The following is a 10045-nucleotide window of genomic DNA, read 5'->3' as shown; positions in this document are numbered from 1 at the left end:
GCTTTCTTGTAAATTCGGCAAACGTTCTACATGAAGTTTGTCACTTTATGAAGCATTATAAACACACTTGTGATGAGCCTGTAGTCATAAGCAGTCATGAATATCACCATTCCAGGGACCAGTCTATTAATGATGTCATAGTAAATGGTATGTGACAATGGTATTTTTTAATATAATATAAACTAATAACTAAAACACTGTAGTTCAAAGCAGCCACATCAACTACAGTCAGCAGCAGCAAAGAGGTGGAAGGGGAGAGAAATTCTCCAGACTCCATTACAGAATCACTCAGTTTTGTGAGTTGTTGTGTTTGAAGAAACTTTGTAGACATCCTGAAACACTTTCTGCGAGCAGTTGTGATCATTAGGGTTTTCTTGTGAATTCGGCACATGTAATACATGTTGATGCCTCGTTACATGAGTCCTGCAGCCCCAGCAGCTCCCTTACATCCTGCTGTACATCCATGCATCATCACAGTGGGCCTCATGTAATTTACAAAGCATCATAGACACAGAAACTGATCCCAAAACAGTTTTAACTAGTCCATATTAAATTAACATGTCAAATTATGTAGATTATCAAAATGTAAACTTGATTTTTGTAATTTCTGCTGCAGTGTGTAGGACAGTCAGAGTGATGTGGAGGAGTTACATCATCACATTCAGGATTATTTTGCACCTCTACGTCACCGAACTGTCACCTTCAGAGTCACAGAGAACAGAGTTGAGATCTGATATCTGAATAGAAATCAGCAGCTCTTGTTTGTTTTTTATACTTGTAAATACGTTACGAGCTGCTGTGACAGCAGGGCCTCTAACAGCAGATTCATTCTGGTGTTTTGTTTTGACTTAATCACATGAAAGAAATAGTTTAACTGGCTTTAGTTAACTTATATCATGCACAGTGAAAATAGTCCGCTGAGCTGTATTATTTTAAAAACTCCAGCACAGTTTATAAATTTATCGTCATCAAGAAACCACCTCAGAAATCTAAAACTTTTCGAGACATTCAGAATTTTTTCAGAACACACACAGCAACATGTTTCTGCAGACTGTCAGCTCACACACCCAGCAGGACAGTTAATGATTCAGCCCTGAACTTTAATTAAAGCACAATCATTTAAACCAACAGGAGAAGGATCAGGTTGTTCTTACCGTGGAGTCCCAGCACAGGATTGTTCCTGATGGATCCAGATCAACCCGGCAGAACCGAGTCTCAGGTTCTCCTGGTTCTGCCTGCTGAGCTTCACTTTTCCTTCCGCCTGCAGCCAAACTCGCGGTCGTCAGCTGATCCGACTCTCTCTGCCCAGCTCGCTCCGAGTTGTGCGGCAGCTTTTGTGTGTTTTCTTTAAAGTGTGCAGCCGCCCGGCCGGAGCCGCCTGATGCTTTCTGACAACCTGGGATTTTATGCATCATGCTTTTAATAAGCGCCGACAACAGAAGACGAGAAGCCTCTCTCCAAAACTTAACCCCCACCACCACCTCCAGCACACACACACACACACACACACACACACACACACACACACACCTCTTTAGGCTGCCTGATCCCTGGATTTACGGGCTTAGCATTAAGAAAATACTCCTGCAATTTGGGATTAGACCCCCAAAAACCCCTCACAACAACAATGACTCCGTCCATTTGATATCTTGATACTTGTGATCAATCGGCGGCTTTGTTGCCGTCGACCGCGGCCAATTTTCTGAGAACACACAGAGGAAATGAGACAACGATTCATATTCATTTCCTCTGAACTCGACCTGCCAAGGTTTGTTTTTTTTTCCTTAATCTTGATTTTGGTTTTCCTGCCTCAGACGCCCACGAGGTGACTTCTCTCTGCAGGTACCTGACGCATCATTTAAATTAATGATTGGAATTAAAAGAGCAGTTTTTTAATTTATTTGACTTATTGTTAACCATGTGGATGTTGTTGGAGAATAAACATTATATGTGCATGTGTTCCATTATATCATGATAAAATATAAATATAGGAAGTGAACTAAGTGGAGACAATAGGAGGATTTACAGAGCGAGACAGATGTTTTATTTCCTGTGATCCTCTGAGTTCAGTCTGTTGGTTTCATTAGTTTCGGTGAAGTCACCCTGACAGCAGCAGCTGCTCGTGTCTGAACCTGCGCTGCAGCTTTCTGCTTTTTAACTACTAACTAATATTTTCTGAAGCTAATCAGCCGGTAAAAGGTCCTCAGTGTCATTTGGGGATAAAAATAACTCCTGTCTGTCCCGGGGGAGCAGAGTTCTCTCAGATACAAGAGAAAATTATGTGTTAACAAAACAACCAGGATCCTTTATTTCTAGAGAGCAGTGCAGGCCTGCAGCCTCCAGATCTGTCAAGTAAATGTGTGAAAAAAAACTACTGTAGTGAGAGTGAACGTCAGCCATCTGAGGAGAACTTCAGCTAAAGTCTTAACGTGTCTGATGTTAAATGTACTTCAGTGATTATAAGAACAGTTAAAAGTGTCTGATACATGAATGTACATGCATGTTTACACTGTGTCACTGTTTTATCTTGACCTGATTATGATGAAATAAATACATTTAAATGCAGCATGTGTTGTGAAAGGTAACCAGTAACTTTACTGAGGCTGTTAAATAAATGTAGGGGAGAAAAACACTTTTTAAAAATGTTTTCAGGAGAAGCAGAAAACAGAAATATCTGTAGAAGATCCTTAGATTATATTTTATGAGTTTATTTACTTTTACTTACTTTAACAAAACTCATTTAATCTGATTTGTCAGGAAACATTTCTTATTTTTTTTTAGCAGTATTTATTATTTTAGTGAGTGACGTCATGACATCTGTGCAGAAGCTAATTAAAGGGTCAGCTGGTTTGACATTAGCTACATTCATGCTAACTGTTTTTAGCTAACTTGTTTAATTGAGAAAACTTCTCCATTTTAACTTGTCTTGCTTCCTCGCAGCTGAAGCATAAAGACGTGACGCGTGTTGACATCAGTTACAGAAGCTTATTCCAACGCTCGGCTGCTGTGTTAGCATCTCGTTAGCTCGGGATGCTAGCAGCCGTCATGGCAGCCGCTTCTTTCTCCTTCAACTTTCTGACACGAGCGTTCCAACCGCGTCACGTGGCTCGTGCTCCGTTCGAAAAGGGGGCGGGTGTTTTCCTGCGGCCGAGCTCGCGGGTGGGCTCCGATTGGCGGTCCGCGTCGCCTCCCGCGGCCGGCAGAGCGCTGTGATTGGCTGGCAGGTCTCAGACCCGCGTGCTTGCCTGGACTCATAGAGGCGCGGGCCTCGGAGACGAGCACCAATCTCCGTCCGTCAACACCGGCAGCAGAGAGCACGAGCGCGCAGGAAGCAGAGAGCGAGCCCGGCTGATTGATCAACGATTCTCCGCTAAAGATGTCGATTTAATATTTAATCGATCCTGTGAGCTGCACGAGGAGCCGCGGCACGAGTTTACCTCCATGTGGATATTTGTCCAAACTGGATCTGTGACGACTTACAGGAAGTTACAACAAGGCGCGTGAAGAAGAAGAAGAAGAAGAAGAAGAAGGTGAGACGGGTCTTATTTAATTAAATTTATTCTAATTCATCTGATTTAAAACGTGTGTGTGTCCTGCTTGGCTGAAGCTGCTCCGTGTCTCTGATAACTTCACTGTAATAAAGTTGAGTGACAGCAGGATTTAAATCAAGTTTGAAAAGGCCTGATGGGTTTTATTCTGAAATCTATTAAAGGGGCATTATATCGTGTTACAGAAGAAGTTCACTCAGAGGTTGTAATGATAATAATCATTTTAAAACTCAGAAATGTTTATATTTATATAAGAGAGTAAACGAGCTGCTCTCAGAGGAGAATCATGTCCCAGAACACTGTGTTCAAGAGGTGGCAGGGTCCGCCACATGCAAACACAGTGAAACAGTCTGAACAAACTGGTTTTAATTCGATTTATTTTAGAAGATTACAAAACAAAACAAAACAAAAACCCTTCTAAATGAAACACGTGTGTTAAAGCAGCAGAGGAAGATGATTCATTTATTTCTCCGTCCAAACAAACTAAATAATCAAAGTGTTTGTTGTCACACTGAACAAACTGAACAAACATTAAAGAAACACCTCAGTGGATCCTGCGCTGCCGTGTTGACCTGTGGCGGACCCCGCCACCTCTCTGGCTGCTTTATTCTTTTATAGAATAAACTCTGTGTTGTTGCCTCATTAATTATTATACATTATTAAAAGTTTGGTAAATTTCAGAATAAAAGCCTGCAGGCCTTTTCCAGTGTTTTGTGTTTAAACAATAAAAGCGGATGATGAGTGGAGCTCGCGCGGACCTTCCTCCAGGTGTGTCTGCTCACCTCAGCTGATAACAGCCGCGCGGCTAATTGTCGTCCTGTCGATCTAATCTAAATTGTAATGCGCTTCATTTGCACACAGTTTTTTTTACTCAACGCATTTACATCGTTGCGTGATTCGGCTCCTTCCTGCGGTTTATGGAAATGAGCGGCTCCGCCGGGAGGCCGCGGCTCCTTTCACCCGCACACAGCGGCTGTTAGTCCCGCATGTGGAGCGTTTACCTGCTGAAAGGCCCCAGCGGGCCGCGGGGCTCTTATCTAAAGACTGGGAGCCATTACAGGTTGTTAATGAACATCCAGCCAGTCAGGTTATTAAATCTGAGCTGAATGAGTCTGTAATACATTATTTTATTCTCTTAATATTGTTTCCTTTTAAGTGTTAATTTAGATTCATCATGTGACATTTTATCACCTGTGGAAACTGGATTTAATTAATTAGCTCGTGCGTTTTAATTAAAACATCTGCAGGTGATAAAATGTTTTTATTAACGATGTGAAATAAAAGTCAGTGAACAGTCAAAATAAATATAGAGATAAAATCTATCCGACCGTCTGAGTGTGAAATAATAAATCCTGCAGAGTTATAATATAAAGCGTGAGAGAAGATGTGACGGGTGAAGAAATGAAGTTGATTTCATGTCCTCATCAGAACTTCCTGCAGAGCCTCGTGCGGCCTGTTGTCTCTTCTAACTGAGCAGGTGATGAAGGTGCGCGTGACGAGAGGAAACACCTGTAATCACCCTCCGCTCGCACACTGATCTGAAATCTGCTCACTGACTTTTTATTTAATATTTCACACGTCTTCCATCGAGGCCGTCTGACGTCACTCGGGAAGTTAAACTGGATCATTCTGAAAAGCTGCAGATGTAAAATCTGATCTGAGGTCGTTTCCTCACTGCTCCAGGAGCTCAAACACGGAGGTTAGAGGAGGTGCGTGTGCAGATCTGGAGTCTGTTAGGAATAAAACTTCAAATCAAATCAAATCAAATCAAACATCATCTATAATTAAAGATGTTAATGTAGAATTTATCTGCCTGTGTCTGCACGCGCACGTAGTTTAAACGAGTTTTATTATTATTAAATGCTGCATTTTTACGCGCAAACTCATCGTGCGTCTTCCTGCTGCAGGAGCCGACCAGAGCGCCTGAACACCGGGGACCAGAGCGCCTGAACACCGGGGACCAGAGCGCCTGAACACCGGGGACCAGAGCGCCTGAACACCGGGGACCAGAGCGCCTGAACACCGGGGACCAGAGCGCCTGAACACCGGGGACCAGAGCGCCTTCAGCCCGTGCAGACTCCGGTCTCCCCTCCGCGCTTCGAGCATGATGTCTTATCTCAAACAGGCCCCGTACGGGATGAACGGACTGGGCCTGAGCGGAGCCGCCATGGACCTGCTGCACCCGTCCGTTGGATACCCCGGTACGGACACACACACACACACACACACACACACACACACATCTGGGTCATAATTGACTTTTATTTTGTGTCCGTGTTGCGAGTTTAACGAGACACTTTGTTCTTCTCCGTTAATCCGAAGAGTTTTTACAGATTTTAAAATAATGTCACTTCGAAAAGTGGTTTTATTATCTGGAGCTAATGAAATAAAAAAATAAATAAATAAATAAATAAGTGTCCAGGCTCGAGTCAGAAAGTTTGTGCCTGTTCTCAAATTAAACTTTAACCTCTGTGTGTTTGGAGCCGCAGCGAAACTGTAAAAAACTGTTTTATTATTATTATTATTATTATTATTATTATTATTATTATTATTATTATTATTATTATTATGTGTCCTGGTGATTTGACGCTGTTACGTCAGAAGATGTTTTATAAGCTGTAATAAAGTCGACACACGTCAGAATTTACGCGCGTTAAAAAGTGGAATTATCGGGTTAAAGCGCTTTTACGCACGGCGCGTTACAGGATACACATATTCAGTTCAGCCTGTTCTCTCCGGAGAGGAGTTTGATTTTTCTTTAACAGTCTTTCTAAGAGTAATCTAAGATTATTTCTTCTTCTTCGTCCTCCAGCGAACCCGCGGAAGCAGCGCCGGGAGCGGACCACCTTCACCCGGACGCAGCTGGACATCCTGGAGTCGCTGTTCGCCAAGACGCGCTACCCGGACATCTTCATGAGGGAGGAGGTGGCGCTGAAGATCAACCTGCCGGAGTCCAGAGTGCAGGTGAGGGGCGCGAGCTGGACAACTCTAAACTTTATCTGTGATGGAAAAAAAAAAATACGGACATGAGAATTAAAAACTGTAACGCTGCAGGCTGAAGTTGAGCAGATCTCAGATCAGTCTGCAGTCGGTGTGTTCAGGTCCCGAGTGTGAGACTGAGCAGAAAGTTTGACATTAACATGAAACACGGTAAAGCAGAAAAGTTCACAGCAGAATAAAAATCTAACATGAAAGTAAAACTGAGTTGGGGACGTGAATGTCTCAGTTCTGCACATCAGCTGCGTGAAGACAAAACAGCTGAGCAGTTATTGATCAGGTGGAGACGTTTCTGATCAGAGAGGAGCGTCCAGCTCTGCTGACAGGCCGGTTATCAGTTATCATTAGAGGAGGAGGAGGTGTGTGTGTGTGTGTGTGTGTGTGTGTGTGTGTGTTATGGTTTATTAAACGATGACATCACTCCAACAGAAGCAGGTCACAGTTTGTGTCGGAGGAAAATGTCTCAGTTATTACAAATGTTTTATTCTCCACATCAACTTTATTTATTTATGTATTTCTATATTCACGCAGCATCTTTCATACATGAATGAAATGAAAACAATAAAATAATTCAGTGAGTCTGAAGCAGATAAATAAATACAAAACAGAAATCACAGTAAGTGATGAACAATAAAATGATTAATTAAGAAGCGTGAAGAGTCACCACACCAGAACTGAGGGACATAAAATAAATAACATTTTTTGAAAAAGCATGTTGGTATAAATACTAAAACAATCCAACATGTATTTTAATTATTTACAGACAAAAACAACAGAAGAATTTCTGATCTCAGGTCAGTTTTTGTTTCCACGGCTGCACAAACCGTCTGTAAAATAAAAACCTCATCAGGTTCCATCAGGATCATTTAATGTGTCTGAATTAAATCTTCACTGTCATCTAAATGTGAATCACAATAAAGTGATTTTATTTTTACTAACAGCTTCATAAACTCGTTCAAATCATCTAAACACTAAAATATTTAAATAAAGTGCTGATGACGTTATTTTACAGTTTCATTTTTACGGCACATTACTGTATTTGTTTTATTTTCTACTTTAAGTGTCATTTAGCTTTTATCTTTTTCAACATATTAATATTTCACATTTAATTCAGTGAAACACTCAAAATATGATTTCAGTTCTGGAGATTTATTCTAAAACGAATTAACAAATGATTAATAATTAATGATACAAACAAGAAAGGTCGTGAATGCAAACGGAAAAAAATGGAAATTATAAATTCTTTATTGTGAAAACACAAAATAAATGTTTTAATAAACTGCACAGTTTAAAAACAGTCGGATGTGTGAAATAACTAAAGTTAATATTAAAACCGTCAAACTGAATCATAAAAACAGATAATCAAGATGTTTATTTAAAATAAAGGTAGAAGGAATTTATCTCAGCAGAAACATTAAAGTGATTTTATTTGGATTTAAGTAAAAAGTTCCAAGTTATTTTTTAACATCTAACGGCCAGAAGACATCTGGATTTAAAGGCTCAGTTCACCAAAATACCTCAACTAAACATTATTTTATAGGTTTGATTTTATTTGTCAAGATTTTTTAACGTGTTTCTAATTTCTGCTCGTTCCAACAGAAGTGAACCAGGATGATTATTATCTAATGTTAAACTGTCAGAGCTCAACTACAGGACAAATACAAACAAAACTGTCTGTGTGTATTATTATTATTATCATTATTAATAATAATAATAATAATAATAATAATAATAATAATAATAATAATAATAACAATATTAATAATAATAAAAGCTGTTTATCCAGTAAAGATCCTGCACACTTTTCTTCTTCTGTGGTTGCTGCTGCAGTCGTTCAGAGTCTCTGGATGAACTCCAGTCGGCTGTAAAGGTCAAAGGTCGGCGCCACAGCGGCGTCATGTGAGAGGAAGTGCTCGAGCCGCCGCAGCAGAAGGTGTTTCTGTTGTTTCTGATTCTGCCGCTGACCTTTGACCTCTCCTCCCTCCTCAGGTCTGGTTTAAGAACCGGCGGGCGAAGTGTCGGCAGCAGCAGCAGAGCAGCAGCAGCGCCAAGGTGAAACCCATGAAGAAGAAGTCGTCGCCGGCGAGAGAGAGCACCGGGTCAGAGAGCAGCGGTCAGTTCACCCCGCCGGCGGTGTCCAGCTCCTCCTCCTCCACTTCCTCCGCCTCCTCCTCCTCCTCTTCCTCCTCCGTCTCCTCCGGCCTCGGCGGTCCCGGGCTGATCAGCACCTCTACCTCCGTCACCGCCCCGGTGTCGTCCATCTGGAGCCCGGCGCCCATCTCTCCGGCCCCGGCGCCGCCCACGCTGCCCGACCCAGCCGCCCCCACCAGCGCCTCCTGCATGCAGCGCTCCGTATCGTCCTCCGCCGCCGGAGGGACGCCGTCCTACCCGGTGTCTTACAGCCAGACGGCGGCGGCGTACAGCCAGGGTTACCCGGCGTCGGCGTCAGGCTCTTACTTCGGCGGCGTGGAGTGCGGCTCGTACCTGGCGCCCATGCACTCCCACCACCACCCGCACCACCCGCACCAGCTCAGCCCCATGACCGGCAGCTCCATGTCGGGACACCCGCACCACCACATCAGCCAGACGTCAGGGCACCACCACCACCACCACCACCACCCGTCACACCACCACCAGGCGTACAGCGCGCCCGGCCTCGCCTTCAACTCCACAGATTGTCTGGATTACAAAGAGCCGACGGCGGCTTCGGCCTGGAAACTCAACTTCAACACCTCCGACTGTTTGGACTACAAAGACCAGGCGTCATGGCGTTTCCAAGTGCTGTGACTTCCTGTGTTTCTCTTCTTCTCTGCTTACAAAGAAGTATTCTTTTTGTTGTTGGTGGTTTATTTTTTGAAGATCCTTTTAAACTAACAGTAGAGACATTTTAAAAGAAAGTTTTATCTGTGAGCAAACTGCAGCGACACCTGAAGCTCCGTCGTTATCAGCTGATCGACTCGTCCAGGATTATTTTTCTACTCCAGAACTCGAGAGAAACTGACCCAGTTACAACTTTTAAAAGGCCTTTCGTAGTCAAATTTCAGTGGAAGCTGCAGATTGTGCAGTCTGGGATCGTCTCAGCGGCCGAGCGACCTGGACCTGACCTGGATTATTCTGCACCAGAAAGAAACAACATGAAAACTAAAAATCTCAAATTGGACTCTTGAACGGGCTTTTTTCAGAAACATGATGCTGCTATGATGTTCAGGTTGCTGATGTTCATTTCTATCTGAGTTCCAACTTGAATCTTGTTCAGAAGCCCTGCTGGTGTTGTATGTTGGAGATTGAATTGCAGCACTTGTTTATAAGGTGAAAGATTTTACTGTTTGTTTGTTTTTTTTGTTTTTTTGCAGAGGAAAGAAAATAAAAATGTGAATTAGACACGCAATGTCAGTATTCCATTGAAATTTGAAAGATGTACATTCGTGTCTTTATAATAAAGTCTTGTTAAAACACGACGGTCCAGAGGAACGTTTATTTCTGCACTGATCGACCTGAGA

General features: G+C 42.6%; 1 protein-coding gene across 12 annotated transcripts in view; it reads left to right on the top strand.

The window, feature by feature from the left end:
• LOC119022703 (homeobox protein OTX1 B-like) overlaps window positions 1-10001 on the top strand; it is a 56284-nt gene extending 46283 nt beyond the window's left edge. For 7 of the 12 annotated variants that reach the window (XM_037104530.1, XM_037104440.1, XM_037104360.1 and 4 more), the window contains 4 exons: window positions 1132-3530; window positions 5456-5749; window positions 6361-6512; window positions 8535-10001. In XM_037104530.1, coding sequence (XP_036960425.1) covers window positions 5653-5749; window positions 6361-6512; window positions 8535-9332 — 1047 coding nt within the window. In that variant the 5' untranslated portion in view covers window positions 1132-3530; window positions 5456-5652 and the 3' untranslated portion in view covers window positions 9333-10001. Of the gene's footprint in view, window positions 1-1131; window positions 3531-3822; window positions 4317-4348; window positions 4609-4662; window positions 5258-5455; window positions 5750-6360; window positions 6513-8534 lie in introns of those variants that run through there. The other 5 variants (XM_037104019.1, XM_037104848.1, XM_037104614.1 and 2 more) reach the window with 5 other exon arrangements.
• Window positions 10002-10045: the final 44 nt, after the last annotated feature.

This window comes from Acanthopagrus latus, chromosome 1 (assembly GCF_904848185.1).
Source record: "Acanthopagrus latus isolate v.2019 chromosome 1, fAcaLat1.1, whole genome shotgun sequence".
Lineage (NCBI taxonomy): Eukaryota > Metazoa > Chordata > Actinopteri > Spariformes > Sparidae > Acanthopagrus > Acanthopagrus latus.
Note: the sequence above shows the minus strand (reverse complement) of the source record. Positions and strands in the feature narration are given on the sequence as shown.